The 21,771-nt window shown below is 41.7% G+C and overlaps 1 protein-coding gene across 6 annotated transcripts in view; it reads right to left on the reverse strand.

The window, feature by feature from the left end:
- Window positions 1-3,708: 3,708 nt before the first annotated feature.
- Window positions 3,709-21,771, reverse strand: part of LOC137322778 (CRACD-like protein) — a 152,286-nt gene continuing 134,223 nt past the window's right edge. For 2 of the 6 annotated variants that reach the window (XM_067985830.1, XM_067985826.1), the window contains 4 exons: window positions 15,202-15,243; window positions 12,477-12,667; window positions 8,856-9,003; window positions 3,709-7,560 (listed from right to left, as the gene is read on the reverse strand). In XM_067985830.1, coding sequence (XP_067841931.1) covers window positions 7,397-7,560; window positions 8,856-9,003; window positions 12,477-12,667; window positions 15,202-15,243 — 545 coding nt within the window. In that variant the 3' untranslated portion in view covers window positions 3,709-7,396. Of the gene's footprint in view, window positions 7,561-8,855; window positions 9,004-12,476; window positions 12,668-15,201; window positions 15,244-19,731; window positions 19,821-21,771 lie in introns of those variants that run through there. The other 4 variants (XM_067985827.1, XM_067985829.1, XM_067985828.1 and 1 more) reach the window with 4 other exon arrangements.

The raw sequence follows: 21,771 nt of genomic DNA on the forward strand, positions 1-21,771 counted from the left end.
CCACTATTCGAAGATGATGATCAAGTCTTCCTGCTGTCTTGAAGTGGTGAAGAAGAGGAGGGGGGAGGGGAAATGAGTAGGGTGGACAGGAGGAGGAGTTGGGGTGGAAGAGAGGGAAGGGGGAAGAGGGGAGGGGGAGGATAGCAGATTTCAGGGAAGGAGGGGAGGGGAGGAGGGGAGGTTGGATGGGAAGAGAAGAGAGGGAGGTGGGAAGGGAAAGGGGTGAAGGATGAGGAGGGAGTGCAGGAAGGTGAGGTGAAGGAAGGAGAGAAGTGATGAGGGAGAATAGGGAAAGTGAGTAGGGTGGACGGGAGGAGGAGTTGGGGTGGAAGAGAGGGATGGGGGAAGAGGGGAGGGAGATGAGGACAGGGAAGAGGGAGATGGAAGGGAGGAGTGAAGGGGAGCAAGGGCAAATGAGAGGAGGATGGAGGAGGAGATCTAGGAGAGGTAGGGAGGGGAAGGAAGGGGTTATAAATGCCAGAAGTCTGACTCAGCAGGGGGTGGGGAGACATGATATTAATAAGTAAATTTGATTTTAAAAAATTCTCAGTTGGAGTCTTCTGTTGACAAGTCTTTCCTCCGCATTTAAGCTTTCTCTTAAACTAAAGGCCTCCATCAAAATATGTGGCCTCAAGAAGGATTACAAGCTATGCTGATTATTTACAGAGGCCAACAGCCATTAATTTCTTTGGGGGAGGGGCAATATTAATGTGTGTTTAATAAAAATAAAACAGTTGAGATTTCTATATGGAACAGTCTCAGTGCCAACACCTTCAATCAAGTAATGGGCCACGGCAGCTGCAAGAGGGTATGAGATTTTGGCAGGCAGCCTGCAACAGGGGCCCACTGGTACAGCCAGGCCCAGCCACTGGAGCGTCACACTGGCACCAGGAATTATTTTCATTAAAAGGGAAGTGAGGTCGACCACATTGGAACTGAGAAAGACAAGTCGTAATATTTTCTTAACGATGAGAAACAAGAAGCCATGGAAGAGCAAAGGGATTTAGGTGTCCATATACACGAATCACCAAAAGCTAGTGCACAGGTACAAAAAATGGCTAATGAAATGTTGGCCTTTATCTCAAAAGGGTCTTGGAATACAAAGTGAGGAAGTGATGCTTACGTTGTACACAGCCTTGGTCAGACCCCATCTGGAGTACTGCGTTCAGTTTTGGGTACCGAACCTCAGGAAAGATATATTGGCCCTGGAATGAGTACATTATTCATGATGTCATTGGTTGGAGTCACATAATATCCCAGGAACAGAAGTTTACAGATTATGTAATAGAATGTATTTCCTCTTTAAATAACCAGGATTGCAATTTTGTTTTTTCTATTAAGACTCACCGAGGCTAAGGGTGCAACCAGCAAGGCTGTTACGTTCCAAATGTTTTCAATGGCTTGATAGTTAGGTGTGACAATAGTGGTTATGGTACTGGACCAGCTAAACTCAGCGTTTGTGAGGTCAACCCCACCCCCCCTACCCCCCAGAGTAAATTATCAACTCAATAAATTAGGTAATTTGTGACCAGCCTCAAATGACCATGCGAGCTGCCTCATTTTCATGAAAACCTACCCAGTTCACTTAAGGGAAAAGAAGCCCATGGGGCATACTGTGGCTAGTTCTCTGTTTTCTAGTTTGTCTAAGTACATTAGCAATGCACACAGTTCAGTTCATATTGTGCAAGATTGGGTGTGCTGGCTTCGCTTTGTTTGCCTGCAGTCAATTTGTGACTCTTGGCTCTGGTCCAAATGTACGCAGTTAAGACCTAAATCAAAACAGATAAGACTTCCATTGTCTTGGGGCCCTATCTGTGCACAGTCATTTTGCTTTTCAAATCCGCATGCAAAATGTGGTCTGGTCTCTGTCCCTGTTGGAATAGAAGTTTAGGAAGGGAGCACAGCTGAAAATTACTTTCAAAATATAAAACTAAATCTTACTCAAGGGGGACTCATGCAGCTGTACTCTTGCTTGCATTGTTCCACTGGTCTGAACGATCTCCGGTGCATTTTGCACTGTGCCCCATATTTTGATCTACAATATGTTGGGTGCTTTTTCATGTGTGTGTTTTGCATATTCATAAAAGAGGTTCTGGCACACAACATTCTGTTTATAAAACACTTAATTAAAAATTTTCCAATTTCTTTGCTGTTTTACAGTAAAAAACAGGGACAGTTTGAAAAATGAAGTCATGCATAGTGTTATCACTTATTTAATATATTGGTCCCAATATGCTATTGGGTGGGGGGGGGGGGGGGGGAGGGAGAATATAGTCCCAATTTTAACCCCCCCCCCCGGCCTAGCAGAAACCAGGCAGGGCTGAGGGGAGAGAAGTTAAAATGGAGTGGGGACTTACCCACATCTTTCTCACACCGAACTGACCGCCTGCAATTCTACGTTGCAGGCTGCAAAGATGATGTCATCAGAGCCAGATCTGCTATTTTAACTGGAGACCTGAGCGGGCGAGCAGTGACAGCTTCCCTGTCAAGCCTAACCTTCCGGGAGCTGGATTGAGGGCCAGAAGAGGCACAGGCAAGTAAGTTTTTACCTAAGGTTTCCTTGTGGGCCAGGAAGAGCAGGAGTGCTCCTCCAGGCCAGACAAGGAGGTCTTGGGCCTTCCTTGCCTCATACTTCCCCCCCCCCACCCCCTCACCAGGTATCTGACAGCCGGGGGCCGTTCCTGCGGGTCCCCGGCAGTGGCCTCCTGCTGCCCTAGTTTCCGTTCCCGCCCGCCGGCCAGGAAGCGATTTCTGTCGGGTTCAGGAAGGAATCAAGGCCTGGATATGGAAATTAGTGAAAGTCTCTCCTGACCTCGACATGCAAACTTGTTGCTCGCCTAGGCCCCTCGCACAGAACAATCCCAGCCTGTGATAAAATCGGGCCCTCTGCTTTAATGTTGTTCGTTTGGCTGATTTGGTAGCACTCACCTGAGTTAGGAGGTTCTGGATTGAAGCCCACTCCAGGATTTCAGCAAATTATCTAGGCTGATACTCTAGTGCAATCAGAGGCACCACCCATCAAATGAAGTGTCAAACTGACGTCCTGTCTGCCTGTTCAGGGGAACGTTAAAAATCCCGCGGTACCATTCTCGGAAAAGTATGGATTTCTCCGTGTCCCAGCTTACATCTCAACCAATACCACCAAAAACAGATGGTTTTTCAACTCATTGCTGTTTGTAGGGCCTTAATTGAGTGCAAAATAGTTGCCACACTTGCCTACATCGCAATTACATTCCAAAAAGTACTTCATGTGTGTGATATGCTTTAGGGTGACCTGAGTGAAGTGATAAGGTGCTTTTTGAATTCAAGTTCTTTCTTCACTCTTACGTGATACTTTCAATTCATTATGTCAAATCGCTCCCACCAATATTGACCGATCTGTAACCATGAGTACCGTACTGTTACTTTGAGCTCAAAATTCACTTTCCAGCCACATCCAAAGTTTGGAAAGACAAAGCTTGTAATCCAATTGTAGTGGTGGGCATTTTACAGTTTAATGGACACAGTAAGAAAATTTCACATGTCCACCATGAGTCCTTACTGAAATCCAATAACCAACAGCAGCTACAAGAAATTTCAGATGGCCATCATTAGATTTTACTAAAATCCCAGTGACAACCTTGAATCTTAGCCTTACCACACCACACAAACTAACATTTAAAAAAATATTTTTTATAAATCACTGCATTCAGTACAAAGAGTGCCATCTTTAGATTAGTAAAAAATAATCCTTTAATTTCCATCATGATTTAACAAGTAGGAAGTTCTAACAATATAAAAGTAAGGAGAGGTAGTGTAAATTTAGCAACATAAAGGTAAGGCTGTTTAACAGTCTGGTGCATCACACAGTATTAGGTTCAAGCTCATCAGATTGGAGATCTTTAAGATGTACCAGCTTCACTGACATCTAGTTGGCAAAGTTATGTGAACTTGAAAACATTAAATATGTACAACATACACCCTTATCAAGTCGCCTATTCACAAATCCCATAGCATCTCAGGTTTGTCTTACAGGATTTTAGAGCAAATACTATGGGACACTATTGATTAATCTATAATTCCTGAATGGATTTACTATCCCTTATAGAATGCATTGTAAAATTCAGTGCATAAGTTGTCACTTCATGCAGGTGCTTATAACCTAAGGCTGCAATTTATATGCGCCAGCATGAGTGATCTTTCACTGTTCAGAGTATCATTTGCAGTTGTAGTGACTTCATAGGCTTGGAAATTGATATTTGCAATATTAGGGGACGGATCCTTAATACATTCATATGACACCCCACCATCTGATATTATAACTGAGGTGTCAATCTGTTTGTTTTAAATGGGTTAGGGCCTCCATTAAATTAGCAGGCGGAGAAACATCATGTGAGCGTACTAAAGATGAAATTTTCTGGGACCCGGCACCACTGGCAGGGCCTCAGACACACCGCCCAGCTTATCTGAAAATCATGGCTGCACTACCCCTAATTTTCCGATAAACCGTCCACTACCTGTTTGTACTCCAATATTGCACACAGTCATTTCTAAGCTATACTTTTTTTTTTAAATGGGAAAACTCTCCCCATTATTCTTCCAGTTTATCTTCCCTGGTCTATCTGGGTCATGCAACCAAGAGTTAGCTGGGTGCTCAATTACTGGGCCTTTTTGCCAATGCAACTCTAAATCAGTTGCTATGAGACCAGCCTCAGGATGAATCTACTATTAATTTTTTTTCTTTTCTGCCCATGTAGAAGTACCTGGCATCAGCTTGGCACCTCCCCACGGCAATGCAGCTGGCATTAGAAGTGGAGGAAATCAAACCTACATCCCACGACTCCATGGTACCCTGCACCGATACTCCGACATATTAAGTGGTTCTGCCACTGATCCATCATTTCTATAATAGGTGAGTCTCATGAGACTGTACTTACGTAGAGGTAAAGAGAATATAGTATGTTGTCTTTTGAACTTTGGGACCAGTCAGATGGACCGTAATGATCTTTCCCAATTCTATACATTCCTATGTAGTGTAAAAATGCTATAGAAATTTCTAACATTGACTCCTCTCTCGTAAAAAGGAAAAAAAAGGGCTAATATTTTTCATACTGTAATCTCCTTACTAATATTCACTCTGGCCGATGCATAGTTCTGCACTTAAGAGTGAACAAACAGTAAAGAAACATGATCCTGGAGTGCATTATGAGCATTCAAACTTTCTCAATTGCAATTAACCACACAAATAGCTGACTAATGTAATTCAAACAAACATCCTGCATGAATACGAGTTACATGGCATGACAACAGAATCAGATATTGTGCGCGATGCTATACACAGTGCTCTAAATATATACACAGCAATACGTGTGCGGACAGACATAATTACATTGCTGATAACATGCAGATGGCAAGAACAAATGTAAATCAGTTGAGAGTAAAGGAAACTACTAAGCTGAATAACCCATAATTTCTGATCAACAAAACAGAGAACTTCCACTGCTTGTTGCATTGTTACCACGTAAACTATTAAAAGTTGCATTCTTAGCAGTGGAGTATATGCAGTGAAACTACTGTTAGAATAGAATATGTAAGATCTGAGCACATTATCTAAAGATACATGGTTTTAGCACTTTTTGAAAGTGCATGTCCCCTATGATTTGTTCCAAAACAATCAAACTCTTTGTACCAAATGTAACTGTATCACAGTGAGAGTTAACTTCTGGCAATTTAAGAAAATAGTTTGGCAGGTACATAATAACATACTAAAGTTCTCACTACATATGAATATCATAACGTAATTAGAGGTTAAAACTTATAGTGCAATTGCATTGTTACAAGTATTTAAATGCAGGCTGGGGCAATATATTTAGTTTGCTATGATACAAGATTCTTGAAAATATTTTTAAGTGTTTCCTGTGTAAATGAACATACTCCTCCTGTAGGTCCATTCAGTTACAATTCTACTTTTAATATGTGAACATTCTCTTACAGCTAGGGAGTAACACTGTAGCAGTTCAACTGTAGTCTTACAAAATAGGATGTCATGCACCCGGTCATAGTTAATAATGGTGCTAATAATTTCAGTAGACAAGTTAGTTGGATACTTTATTAGCCACATAACATGTGGTAAGTGTAGCATGCTTGGGGGGGGGGGTGGGGGGGGAACAGGTGACTTTGGACCTATAATTCCGAAAGCTCCCCACCTATGGGATTTTCCTTGCATCATGTATGGATCTGTTGTAGTCTAAACTGATTAATCATAGCAATGAATTACTGTCGACAACTCCATTATCGTTGTCTCCTGCAATTACCAAGATGGTAGAAGGCAAACTAGATGAATCTTGGTCTTTCTCGTCAAGCAATTCTGTTCTTAGCCACTCTGATCCGTAAATCCTAAATATTTTGTTTTAATTGGGACGTCCTGACATTAAGCAATGCTGCTGAGGAAAGCTGGTAAAAATCAGCTGATTTGCCAGTTCGACAGAAAGCAGCACTTCCACCCAATGCTGACCAGAATCCCACCCTTGTAACGCACTGTGGGATGATATATACGTGTTGATTTGCTCCGATCAGAAATTAGTACAACCAATGTCGACTTAAAAACAAAAAAAGTGAAATGCTAAGCAAGCAAACCCAAGTAACAAGTACAGATTACAGCCATCACTAGGCTTCTGACAAAATATTAACTTATATATATATTTCCCACATTTTAATGTGTCATTGTATAGTTTTTTTTTGTTTTAACAGTAGTGGAACTATAATACAGAATGATAAATCATTACAAAAATTTAGCAAAACTTAAAAAGCATACAAATATAATTTTTTTTACACCTGATCCAAAACACGCATTTTTTAATGCTGCAGAACTCTTAGAAGACATCAAAACACTTGTGGATCAATTGAATTTAAAAGTACTTGAAAAGTGTTTTTGACAGAAGGAACCAACATTCTTAACCCCTCTCTCCCCTCAGTTTTGTTGGATACTGTACAGCATCACCTGTACCCTAAACAAATGGAGCAGGTTAATAACAAGAAAAATCCTCTAACTATGGCCACCTACTAGGAGGCATAAAGAAAATGGACACTTGCTCCTTCACTGTCCCAATCAAGTAGATCCTGAACATGACAGGAAGTCACTACACGGTTTTGGAATCATCCCACCAGGAATCTGTATTGCACTTGTGTGTCAGATCACCCCCCTAACAGAATCCAATGCTGTAATACACTAGATACAGCGTTCTAAGGAAATCCTATTTTTGTTTAAAAAAAAACCCAAAATGTTAAGTACCACCAATAGTTCATCATCACAGGATTCTAACTTTTTGTCAATCAACATTATGGACAGTCTAATTCATGTCCAATAACTAGCAGCTAAGAGGTTTCCAGGTATAACTTAGAGGTTCCATGTGGAAGTCTACTTGATTATCTGTGGCATGTCGCTCCAAGCTTTCGCCTTTTTCTTGGCAAGTTCCATCCACGATGGCTGACTGGATGAAGGAGAAATTTTATCTTTGCTGTGTTGATCTCTTCCCTCTTTGTCACTAGTATTCTGTGGTGTTGCAGATGAATGCTTATTTACTGTAAGTAAAATGATAATTTAAAAAAAAACTTAGATACCCAGAAGTAAAATGGAATTCACAAACTTCAGTTATTAAAATAGACTTGCAACTATACATTGCCTTGTCTCATCTGTTGGAAACATTTCAAAGCACTTCACACACAATGAATTACTTTGAAGTTGTTATGTACGGTTAAAGTATGAACAGATTATTATGCAAATAATATGATTTACCATCTCATACAAAATAATCAATAATCAAAAATAGATTCCCTTACTGTGGATGCAAAGTATATTATATTATAGCTGTTAATCAAATCCTCTTATAATTAGCAATTAGTAATGCGATTAATGGAAAAGTACAAAGTACCAGACAGGGTTATGATTTGCAAAATCAAAACATTGTTCAGTAGGATTAAATCATTTTTCTAATCTTAAGTTCACATTCCTTTAATTAATGCCCAAGTTACAGTCCCTCTTAATTAGTGCTGCATTTATATTTCAGTACTACTTTCAGTAGGCTCTAGTGCGGCTGTTTTTTTGCATTGTTGGTCTGTACGCACCAGCCCTTGACATTGAGTGGAGGGAGAGGAGGAATTTGACTTCCACCCAAAGCTGGTGATGGAAGTCCCAAACTATTTTTGGGATTGTGCCTCACTTGAATGCTGCTGACGCCAAACACACACCCTGATGCAGCTTGCCGGTTGTGGGAGGGCGGGAAATTCGCTGGCTCCCACGCCAGTATCAACATTCTGAAGCCATAATCTTCACCCCCTGCAACAAACTGCATTTCCTTGCCACCAGTTCCTTTCTCCTTTCCAGCCACTGTCTCAATCTCAACCAGACTGTTTGCATCTCTGGTGTCCTGTTAGAAGTCAAGATTATTTTCAGACCCTATATCCTGTCTGCCCTTCTACTCTTCCACATGCCTTCACTAATACCAGACTCAATCCCTCTAATGCTCTCCTATCTGCCACCCTCCACAAACTCCAACTTGTGCAAAACTGCCACATGTATCCTGTCCTTATTGATCTACATTTGCTCCCCCACCCACAACAGATCAAGTTTAAAATCCTAGTCCTTGCTTTAAGCCCCTACATTGGTTCAGAATTTTCATCCACCTATCTCTGGAATTCCTTCCCTCACCACCTCCTCTTTCCTCCTTCAAAAACCATCTCTTCAACCATGCCTTTGGTCATCCCTCTTAACCTCTCTCTTGCTGGCTCAGTGTTCATTTTCTTTACGCCTATCAATGAGACATCTTGGCACGATCTTTCTGTACTATATAAATGCAAGTTGTTGTCTTCAGTTTTACCTGTCACAGGACTGGGCATGGGAGAAACTTTCTGTTGAGGTTCTGTTGCACTTGACTTTAGTTCCAGTTTGCCGTCTTGAGGAGGTTTGCAAGAAGACAACGACTTCTGGTGACTGCTTTGGAGTTCAGTTGGTGGCTTTGTGGTCTCCTGATAAGAAAAGGAACGTGAATAAACTGCAAATGGAGTTTACAATTTTGCACAGCAATGTTATACTTTGTGCGTAAAGTGTAAAAACAGAAATGTACTCTAGTGTAAAGCCAACCAGAGCAGTATTACCATTGCACCCCATCCACCACCCTAAACATTCACTCCCTTCACCACCGGCACACAGTGGCTGCAATGTGCACCATCCACAGGATGCACTGCAGCAACTCGCCAAGGCTTCTTCGACAGCACCTCCCAAACCCGCGACCTCTACCACCTAGAAGGACAAGGGCAGCAGGCGCATGGGAACAACACCACCTGCACGTTCCCCTCCAAGTCACACACCATCCCGACTTGGAAATATATCGCCGTTCCTTCATTGTCGCTGGGTCAAAATCCTGGAACTCCCTTCCTAACAGCACTGTGGGAGAACCGTCACCACACGGACTGCAGCGGTTCAAGAAGGCGGCTCACCACCACCTTCTCGAGGGCAATTAGGGATGGGCAATAAATGCCGGCCTTGCCAGCGATGCCCACATCCCGTGAACGAATAAAAAAAACCAAAAAAAAACCATAAATACTGTGGCTACAAGAGCAGGTCAGAGGCTGGGTATTCTGAGGCGAGTGACTCACCTCCTGACTCCCCAAAGCCTTTCCACTATCTACAAGGCACAAGTCAGGAGTGTGATGGAATACTCCCCGCTTGCTTGGATGAGTGCAGCTCCAACAACACTCAAGAAGCTCGACACCATCCAGGACAAAGCAGCCCGCTTGATTGGCACCCCATCCACCACCCTAAACATTCACTCCCTTCACCACCGGCGCACAGTGGCTGCAATGTGTACCATCCACAGGATGCACTGCAGCAACTCACCAAGGCTTCTTCGACAGCACCTCCCAAACCCGCGACCTCTACCACCTAGAAGGACAAGGGCAGCAGGTACATGGGAACACCACCACCTGCATGTTCCCCTCCAAGTCACACAACATCCCGACTTGGAAATATATCGCCGTTCCTTCATCGTCACTGGGTCAAAATCCTGGAACTCCCTTCCTAACAGCACTGTGGGAGAACCTTCACCACACCGACTGTAGCGGTTCAAGAAGGCGGCTCACCACCACCTTCTCAAGGTCAATTAGGGATGGGCAATAAATGCCGGCCTCTCCAGCGACGCCCACATCCCATGAACGAATAAAAAAAAATAAGAGCCTGTGCATTTCCATTGACTGCTAACCTATTCCAATAAAAATGATTAGGAAGCCAGATTCCCTAGTTTAGAGAAAACTGGTCTGTCTCTTGATAGGATCTTAAAATGCTGAAATGTTCGAGCAGAAAAGGATATTAATCTTACTGCCCTCATTATAGATTGTTGCACCAGTGACTCAAACCCTGTGAGACTGATGTGTGCTCCTGGAAATGTAAAATATCTGCATCTTGTTGTACTGCCATTTACAAGCGGCCTTCGTTTGCCAGGAGTGAAAATTAATCTCACAGGTGTTAGAATCATAGAACGGTTACAGCACAGAAGGAGGCCATTTGGCCCATCAAGCCCGTGCCAGCACTTTGTAAGAGCAATCCAGTTAGTCCCCTTCCCCCGCAGCCCTGCAAATTTTTTCCCTTCAAGTAATTATCCAATTCCTTTTTGAAAGCCACAATTGAGTTGTCGAGTTTATAAAGATCAGCAATGCTAGAGATATTTTGACTCTGTGATACATTATTAAAATCTTGCTAAATTTGAAAGAAACTGTTGTGTTGGAATAAATTTCCAATTTGCTGCGAGTTGGCAGCACAGCACTGATTTTATCTCTTTTCACTGTGGTGGTGAGCTGCAGAAATGAATGGCTGACTTTGAAGCAGGCGTCGCATTTAATTTACAGCAACTGTATAAATAAAGTCGATGTAGTCAACACAAATTAACTGGAGGGCAAAGCTCAGCTCAGATTTCATGGTGCTCCTGCTGTCTGGGTTTTTGTTCCTTTCAGCTTCTAATGGTCAGTGGCACATGTTGGAAAAGCAAAGAACATTTGAGAGCCTGGAACAAGTAGCATTACTATAAATGATGTACAGGCGTAGTCAATAGAATGGGGGAAGGGAATAGATGTTTATGTTGCTTCTATTGTTTGGCTTAACCTATGAATATACAAAATGGACTGTAAAAGACCATCTGGCCCACTAAGTCCATCCCATCCAAATATGGTGCAGTCACATACACCAGTGACACCCACCTCCCCTATCATACAGCCGTCTATTGGTTGTTATGATGTACCTGATCTGGAATCCATGGTGGACTGTGAACTTGTTGGCAATATTCAGGTAAATATTGCACTTCTTGTATTTTACAAAAAAAAAATTCCCATAGAATACCAGCTTTATATAAGGCACAAACTTAAGTAACCATGCTGATTATTTTAAATTAAAAACATTTTTTTAACTTTTTCTTTGTCTCTTTTTTTCTCTCTCTCTCTCTCTTAATCCAATTTTTTTTTCCCTCTCATTATTTCTCTTTCTGAACCCGATTTGACATTGAATTCACTATTCTAACTTACACATCCTGGTTCAGTCATTGTGCTGTTCATTTAACAATCCTTCAATCTGATTGAAGGAGATACACAGTTGCTTGTCCTGTTCACACAGGTCTCAGATGCCCTGTAGAGGGCACCGCGCCATTTCCATCTCGCACTTCCAGCAACTTGCAGTGCAAAATATCAAGGGGCATGATTTTAGCCTGGAAAAACGGGGGCAGTAACAATTGCAAAAATCTAAAACCGCCCCCCCACCCCCACCACCCAACCCGCCCATTTCCGGTTTTCACAGGGGCGGGCAACTAACCCGCTCTCAGGAGGCATGTCAGGCATTTAAAGCTTTTAAGGATGCTGCGGTCCTCCATTTTCAATTTTTTTTTGATTTTAGCCCCTGGGGAGCTGGGATTCCCAGGCCTTCTACTTCACACCACATGAGAGGAGGCGAGAAGGCCCGAAGGTTAATGCCTTTATAGCACAGCCTGTGGGCCCGGAGCAGCAGGAGTACTTCCCCCAGGCCCAACAAGCCCCACCTCCCACCCCGTGATGACCCCTAACCCCCCCCCCCCCCCCCGATATCTGACCGCTCCATCGGTGACCCCCGACCCTCCACCCCCACCCCCCACAAAAAGTCCAAAATTCAAGATTATGGTCACAGATTCCCAACAGGAACCTTTGCGTTACTGAATGTTTGTCTAGGACTACTGAAGAAAACTAAAGTGTGGTTTTTATATGGTGCACTGTACCAATATCAGAATGGAGTGATGATCAATATAACAACTTGCATTTATATAGCACCTTTAATGTAGTAAAGGCACTTCACAGGGGCGATTATCAAATAAAATTTGACACCGAGCCACATAAGCAGATATTAGGACAGGTGACCAAAAGCTTGGTCAAAGAGGTAACACATTATATAAAAGAGAAATTAAGGGGACATCACAGTGTAATGTTACCTTGTTCATTCCTTGCTTGTCAGCAATAGCTTTGACTTCCTGGGCTGGCATTTTTTCTTCTTTGCTGACATGCTGCACGTGGTACCCCTTCTGCTTTTGTCTGGCCATGGTGACCCAAGCTGGCACAGAAGAGCCCTCAATGGTCAATCCAGTATCTTGGGTATTCTTGGCAAAAGGTTGCCCTTTTTCTGCTGAGAGTGGAAAATATAATCAATATTTCCAACACTAATCCTGTAAATAATTTGTACTGAAATCCTAATTCAATTACTCTCCCATAAACAAAGGGAATGTTGGTGATAGGATTTCATTAGATGAAGAACCTTTTAATTAAAAAAAATTTGAAAGAATATAAATTTTAAAATAAGTTTGATCAATTGTTCAGTTGATTTATTTCAATGCTGCTGATTTTGTTTTTACAATCGTGTTGACTGATTTCAAGTTGCAATTTGTGTTTTGATTCTCAAAAGTACGTTTTTTAATCACGTTTTCATATTCATCAAATTTTTAGGCCCAACTTTCAAACCCTTTGGCGATGTAGCAGCAATATGTATTTCTGGTGCATCTGTAAATTGTTACAGATTTTCATTTACAATGTACTTACAGTCCAAAAAAAGTTCCATTATTTAAGCTGTGCAATACAAACATGGCAAACAGTATTTTCATAGCTTTGCGACATTCCCATCAAACTCTGGTGTATCTCCATCGCCGCATGCTATTGTTGAAACATTTTTAATTGATAAATCAATATTAAGTATTTGAAAATTCTCACAAGTGTTTAAAATGATTGAGGGCTGATTAATTGTTTCCACATTTTTTGAGAAAAAGGGCAGTTTGAATGGCTGAGAGGGTCTCCTTACCCAGAGTAATATCCTTAGAGCTGTCATACCTGCAGGTTCATAGGAACAAATTTCAACCCACATCAGCATCACAGCCTAAAGCCACCCACCACAATTAATGGTATGCTAGTCTATAGGTTCATGTGAGACTCTTAATAGTGGCAAAGCTCACATTTTGCTGTCTTCTATATCAATATGTGTCAGCTTAGAATGTTTATTGTCAACTATCAGTAATACTGCTGAAATCACACTATTATACTACATCTCGTACGTTCCAGTGAACTAGTGCATGGTTACTGTATTCAACAGGAACTGAATGAGAAGCGGCTGGATTGTGGGTAAGTAGACAATTTATTCATCACCTGAAGTATCTGTAGCACATTCTCTCTCTGTTGGCTAACCACCTGACACCAAAGCCCTCTAATATCTGGTATTGTTTGTTTTTTCCTGGAGTTAGTGACTTCAGATTGGCTCCCAGGTTGATCAAATGCACCAGCTCCTATTGAAGCCACTCAGACATATACATTTCCCATTGACTATGTCGCTGGAGCAGCTCTGGAGGGAAATGAAAGGACAAGATTTTGATCTGCAGGGTAGGCAGATGGAAGAACTATCAGGTTATGAGTTGGGCTGAAATTCATAAGATAGATGATTAAATAATGTGTGGGACACAGCAGATCTAGTTCTGTTGAGACCATGGGAACTTTATCTTGTACATGGTCTGTCGTACATGGTCTGTCATAAGGAGTGGGCTCATTCAACCAAATGGCCTTTTCTCAATCCCAAGGTTCTTACGCTGTGTCATCAGCCAGGCAAAAATCACAAACTGGAACATCAGATTCGGCTTTCTGGAACAGTACACACTTGTCTCTTATATTCCCCTTGCACCGTCTGTGATTATAAGTGGCAGATTTCCCATTTATTTGCTACTGTTTCTGGCCAGTTGGTAAGATTTACTACCCCAATCATACCAGCATTATTTTTATGGACCTAATGTACTGTTGTCAATATTTAAATGGCTTCCCAAATTTTATTTTTCTGTAATTGTCTAATCTCCTGTTGAACAGTTTTTGAACTGATAATCATGCTGTTGTTTTGCTTCCAGGGGTGATCATCGGTTCTTCTGTAAAGTTATATTCCTTAATTTAACTTTCAGTTTTGTTTCTTAATTGCAACATTTTTTCCCGATAGGTTTGCATTCAGTTTGGCTGCACCAGCTTTTAAAAAGATGTCATAGCATACTGCAGCATTTGTCCCATCAGGTGTTTGTTTTTCCTCCTGAGCATTCTAGTCTAATTTCATCTTTCTGCTCACTCTCTGTATCCTTTTCTTCAAGCAACTACATAATTCCTTTTTAAAATAATTTATGACTGCTTCAACAATGGTTTGCTGTACAGAATTCAACATTCTAACCACCCCCCTCCCCCCACCGATTAGAATCAGCTTTCCAGTTTTGTCATGGGTTAGTATTAGTTCCCTGACTGGTTTGACAGTGTATTAATCACATTTTCTTTTTGCTAAAATTAATCTGCCTTATTTGTAATTTCTGTTACCTAATTTTTTTTCACATTGCCTCTCAAAAATTATGGATTTGAATGCAGCAGAAAATAATCCATTGTTGAAAATCAGGCCCTTTGTAGTGAATTGTGGTATGACAGGGCTTCATTTATTCAGAAGCATGCACCGCTATAAAAAAGGAAATGTCAAAAAGAATTTGATTATGCAATGATTTATTCTTAAGTGTTGATTATATTAGGTGATTCCGTAGTATTAAACCATGGCGTTCAGGTTTAATTTTTTTATTTCCATATCCCCAAAATAAATTAATTGTAAATCTGACCAGAAATTAATGATAAAGAGTTAACATTCCCGTGCTTTTATACTTCTACCTTCTTCACAATTTCCATCTTGCAATATTTCAACAGATTGCTCTGGAAGAAATGAAATCAATTTACCCAACAAATAGTTAAAATAGCAATATCACAATAAATTTGGGGTTAGACTTTAACTCCTTCTGCCTGAATCGGGGGGCAGCCTCATTGATCTAGCCAGATTGAGGACCCCCATGCCATTTTGACCGTCTACTGGGTGGAGTGTACGATATGGATGCTCTGCTTAGTAAAACTTAGCAGAAAGAGGCCTGAACAAGTAAGTGTTGAAATTATTTTTGTGAGGTCTCAGAAGAAGCAGGAGCCTTCCTTCAAGCTCTGCAAAAATAAAGGCCTGGATTTTGCTCTGAAATGAATGCCGATGCTAATAGCGCTCGCCGTTATTTCAGTGCAAATAGTATGGCAACTTCCAGCGACGGCACATGCGCAGTTAAACGGGGAAATCCAGATGTTTCACTACCAGATGCCCTGCTCCTCCATGAGCTCTGTGGGAAGGACATCTCACTGGCTGACTCACCGTCCAGATGAATGGAACGGCGTGACGTTCCTGCACTGACCCGATGGATACGAAGCAATCTCGCCAAAAAAAAGGTACATCAAGTTATTTAAGTCGAAGCACACCTTTAACCGTGTGGTAAGTCTTAATGACTGCCTAACAACCTCTCTGGCACTGAAAATTAACTTTAACAAGTGTGGAGTCTCATTCCTTCAGATTTTAATTGTTGGACATTTAAAAAAAAGTTCTAATTTTTTTTTTAGTTTTTCTTTGTCTCTTATCTCGATCTCTTAATTCAATATTTCTTACCCTCTCTTTATTTTGCTTTCTGTCCCTGATTTGACATTGAATTCACTATTCTAACACTCACTTCCTGGTTCTGACTCTGCGCTGCTCATTAACATGCTTCAATCTGACTGGTTAAGGGGACAGACAGTTACCTGCCCCATTCATGCAGGTCCCAGATGCCCGGGAGAGGGCATGCGCTGGATTCAGCTCCCCACAAGAGCAACGTGCCATGGAAAAAAACAAGAAACGTTTATGAGTAAGCCAAAGTCTAACGAACGGTCGGTTCACCACTCAGAGGAAAATCCGGGCCAACGTAGTCTGCTGCCACCCCAGACCATTGCGATCGTGGCCTCCCCCACCCACCCCAGACATACCTTTTTCCCCAGCCAGGTTGGCCTCCAGGTCATCCAAAATTGCGCCTTAACGGAACCAGTGAGCTGCATCACGATGCCTGCTTGGTGTCCGCAGCATATACGTTATTGAAGCCTGGCCCTCGAAATGGACCAGGGCTCCCGGTGACATTATAGGCCGGGTGGCTGGTACATTCCACCAGTCGGCTATCTGATAGTTCAAATCTACCCTGTGTACCTATAATATTGTAATACTATAATGAGCTTGTAATGTTGTTGATTGGCCCAGTGTCACATGGCTGGCATGGATCAATCCAATCTTAACATTGGTTAACCACATAACACCATGGGGTAGATTTTCAACATGCCGCCCAGGCGTAAAACAGGTGTTACGGATCGGCCGCCCTTTAAAGCAACTGCCTGATTTCCCTCTCCGTTGAAATCATACAATGGGTTGCTACAACAGGCAGCTGGTCCTGGCCAGTTTTACACTTGGGCAGAGAGATGAAAATCTACCCCCGTAGATCATTTAAACCCCCCACAAAACGGCCATAGAAACAGAAAATCGGAGCAGAAGTAGGCCATTCGGCCCTTCAAGCCTGCTCCGCCATTCAATATGATCATGGCTGATCTTCTATCTCAATACCATATTCCCGCTCTCTCCCCATACTCCTTGATCCCTTTTGTGTCTAGAAATCTATCTAGCTCCTTCTTAAATACATTCAGTGACTTGGCCTCCACAGCCTTCTATGGTACAGAATTCCACAGGTTCACCACCCTCTGAGTGAAGAAATTTCTCCTCATCTCAGGTCCTAAATGTCCTACCCCGTATCCTGAGACTGTGACCCCTCGTTCTGGATCCCCAGCCAGGGAAACATCCTCCCTGCATCCAGTCTGTCTAGCCCTGTCAGAATTTTATATGTTTCAATGAGATCCCCTCTCATTTTTCCAAACTCGAGTGAATACAGGCCGAATCGACCCAATCTCTCCTCATATGACAGTCCTGCCATCCCAGGGATCAGTCTGGTGAACCTTCATTGCACTCCCTCTATGGCAAGTATATCTTTACTTAGGTAAGGAGACCAAAACTGCACACAATGCTCCAGGTGTGGTCTCACCAAGGCCCTGTATAACTGCAGTAAGACATCCTTGCTCCTATACTCAAATCCTCTTGCAATGAAGGCCAACATACCATTTGTCTTCCTAACTGCTAGCTGCACCTGTATGTTTGCTTTCAGTGACTGGTGTACAAGGATATCCAGGTCCCTATGTACATCAACATTCCCCAATCTATCACCATTTAAATAATACTCTGCCTTTCTGTTTTGCCTTCCGAAGTGGATAACTGCACATTTATCCACATTATGCTGCATCTGCCATGTATTTGCCCACTCACTCAACTTGTCTAAATCACCTTGAAGCCTCTTTGCATCCTCCTCACAACTCACGATCCCACCTAGTTTTGTGTTGTCAGCAAACTTGGAAATATTACCTTTGGTTCCCTCATCCAAATCATTGATATATATTTTGTGAATTGCTGGGGCCCAAGCACTGATCCCTGCAGTACCCCATTAGTCACTGTCTGCCATCCCGAAAAACCCATTTATTCCTACTCTGTTTCCTTTGTGTTAACCAATTTTCAATCCATGCTAGTATATTACCACCAATCCCATGTGCTTTAATTTTGCACACTAACCTCTTATGTGGGACTTTATCAAAGGCCTTCTGAAAATCCAAATAAACCACATCCAATGGTTTTCCCTTATCTATTCTAACAGTTACATCCTCAAAAAAACTCCAGTAGGTTTGTCAAACATGATTTCCCTTTCATAAATCCATGTTGACTTTGTCTAATCCCGTTGATATTTTCTAAGTGTCCTGTTATCACATCCTTTATAATAGACTCTAGCATTTTCCCTACTACTGATGTTAGGCTAACCGGTCTGTAGTTCCCTGTTTTCTCTCTCCCTCCTTTTTTTAAATAGTGGGGTTACATTTGCCACACTCCAATCTGCAGGAACTGTTCCATAATCTATAGAATTTTGGAAGATGACAACGAATGCATCCATTGTTTCCATGGCTACCTCTTCTAGTACTCTGGGATGCAGATTATCAGGTCCTGGGGATTTATCAGCTTTCAGTCCCATTAATTTCTCCAGCACTATTTTCTTTACTAATACTAATTTCCTTTAATTCCTCCTTCTCACTAGTCCCTTGGTTCCCTGACATTTCTGGGAAGTTATTTGTGTTCTCTTCCGTGAAGACAGAACCAAAGTATTTGTTCAATTGCTCTGCCATTTCCCTGTTCCCCATTATAAATTCTCCCGTTTCTGACTAAGGGATCTACATTTGTCTTCACTAATTGTTTTCTTTTTACATACTTGTAGAAGCTTTTACAGTCCATATTTATGTTCCTTGCAAGTTTACTCTCCTACTCTATTTTTCCCCTCTTAATCAATCTCATGGTCCTTTTTTGCTGAATTCTAAACTGCTCCCAATCCTCAGGCTTGCTACTGTTTCTGGCAACTTTATATGACTCCTCTTTGGATCTAATACTATCCTTAATTTCTTTTGTTAGCCATGGTTGGGCCACCTTTCCTTTTGTGTTTTTGCACTAGAAAAGAATGTATAATTGTTGCAGTTCACGCATTCGTTCCTTAAACGTTAACAATCGCCTATCCACTGTCATGCCTTTTAATGAATCTTCCCAATCGGTCATAGCCAACTCACTCCTCATACCTTCATAGTTCCCCTTGTTTGGATTTAGTACCCTAGTTTTGGATCGGACTACTTCAATTTCCATCTTAATGAAGAATTCTAGGTTACGGTCACTCTTCACAACAAGATTATTGCGCAATATCCAATCTAGGATAGCCTGTTCCCTGGCCATCTGGGATCTTGCACCTATTCGCTGAAAAAAATAGTTGGTAGTTCACTGAAGAAAAGAATTAAAATCAGGAGTGGATTGTAGCTCCAGCTGAATTCACAACTTTATTTTTTGAAATGCTTGGTTAAGGAAAACATTTGGAAAATGTTATAGGACAGCAATCAGGCCATAATAAGTTCAGCAATTGAAGTTTAAACATGGAGAGGGGAAAAGGCTGGGAGGCGGAGGGAATAAACTTTAGATAACATTGAACCAGCAACAGTGGAGAGAGAGAAGACCCAAACCGTGTAAATCTGAGAGCAACTTTCCAAGAGATCAACTAATATATATTATTTCCACACTCATTAATCAAAATGGCACAAAATTAAGTGTAATGTTTACAAAAAGCAGTGATGCTCAGATGAAGGATTCAATAACCTGTCTGGGAAGGGGGAGAGGTCTCAGTTAAGCTTTGTTCCATGCAGCTGAATAACTTGTTTGTTGGAATGTAGCCAAGTGGGACATCCTTACATGAGATTATGATTACACAATAATAAAAAGGTGGTAGATCTGCAGGCCATTGTTCTTTGTTCTCTTCTTTTCTATTAGCACTAACCTACTATAAGAAACACAACTTACGGTTAAATATTTATTCCTTTCTAAAGTTTAAACAGATTTCAAATGCTGTACAATTTCCTCCAGTACAAAATAACAAAACTTGAAAATGTTTCATACAACAGGAAAAAAAACTGGACAGCTACATTACACTTGGAAACTTCTATATTTGAGTGACTCTTTCCCCTACCCCTCCCACTTTAAATAGCATGCACTTTCCTCCCCCTCTAAATCTCCCCAGGTCACCTGCATTTTGCTGGCTGACAGAGTGCAGTTAACATACTCCCAAGGTCCTTTACCAATGATGCTCTTGAAACAGTCAACTGAAGGTGTGTGAGGGTGGCACAGGGTGACTGAAGACTTTCCCTCTCCCCGCAGAGGGATTCCTGACCTCTTTGTTACTAAACCTCAACAACTGTGAATGTATAAGAATCAACTGCTATGGCAATGTGTGTCCTGGCTTTTCTTTTTGATACAACGGACTGGAGCATCAATGCCATAATCTGGGGAAAATGAAGGTTCTAAAGCAGTTTCATGTGGATAATGGTATAGGATTTCAGTGTGCCTGGTGGCAGAAATGTTGGCCTAGCTGTCACTATCATAATGCCGAAGATAACTAGGCCTTCTACTGATGGAGTTTTTCACTTGGTGCAATCTCAGTCTGAATAGCAGCTGCCAGGAGAAGCATACAGCAGAGGTGAGGCACTTTCCCCAAGGGAAAGATGGAAAATTAGACAATGAATCAATCTAAGTTACATGTTGACACCCTCTAATAATCTGTTCAGAACAGCACGGGCAACAGAATTATTCACCCAGCCTCGATGTAGGTCACTGCTGAAAGAGCAAAGTCATGATCAGGAAATGGGCAGGGAAATAAACTTTTTTAAAAAAATGTACTTTAATTAATTTTTTCAGTCTATATTTCATAATCTGTAACAAGACTTCAGGGTATAGACTCCTCTGTTACCAAACTAGTAAATGTGAGTAAATAAGTGAGAAAGGCCAATTGAAAGCAATAATGCACTTTTCTTCTATTTTTACAGCTGAGTTTTGCTCCCATGCTAAAATGTGTTTACAAATACTAGCATAAAAATTTGCTTGTTAAGGCAAAGGTTAATCTTGATAAAGGTGAATCTGGAGACATGTTTACATACAAATATACGAATTAAGAGCAGGAGTAGGCCATTCGGCCCCTCGAGCCTGCTCTGCCATTTGATAAGATCATGGCTGATCTGATTGTGACCTCAACCCTACTTTCCCTTCTACCTACTATAACCTTTGACTCCCTTGTTAATCAGGAATCTATCTAACTCAGCCTTAAAAATATTCAATGACCCTGCCTCCACCGCTCTCTGGGGAAGGGAGTTCCACAGACTCATGACCTTCTGAGAGAAAACATTTCTCCTCATCTCTGTCTTAAATGGGAGGCCCCTTATTTTTAAACTGTGGCCCCTAGTTCTAGTCTCTCCCACAAGGGGAAATATCCTCTCAGCATCTACTCCTTCAAGTTCCCTCAGGATCTTATATGTTTCAATAAGATCACCCGTTATTCTTCTAAACTCCAATGTATACAGGCCCAACTTGTCCAACCTTTCCTCATAAGATAGCTCCCTCATCCCAGGAGTCAGTCGAGTGAACCTTCTCTGAACCGCCTCGAAAGCAATTATGTCCTTTCTTAAATAAGAAAGAATTTCACAGGACAGGATAAAAACAGAAATTGAGTTTAGTACTCACATGCAGACGTGGGAATTAGTTGTAGGATCATAGAATCTTACAGCACAGGAGACGACCATTCGGCCCATTGTGCCTGTGCCGGCTCTTTGAAAGAGCTATCCAATTAGTTCCACTCCCTTGCTCTTTCCCCATAGCCCTGTTATTTTTTTCCTTTTCAAGTATATATCCAATGCCCTTTTGAAAGTTACTATTGAATCTGTTTCCACCATCCTTTCAGGCAG

The sequence above is a fragment of the Heptranchias perlo genome, chromosome 6 (assembly GCF_035084215.1).
Source record: "Heptranchias perlo isolate sHepPer1 chromosome 6, sHepPer1.hap1, whole genome shotgun sequence".
NCBI lineage: Eukaryota > Metazoa > Chordata > Chondrichthyes > Hexanchiformes > Hexanchidae > Heptranchias > Heptranchias perlo.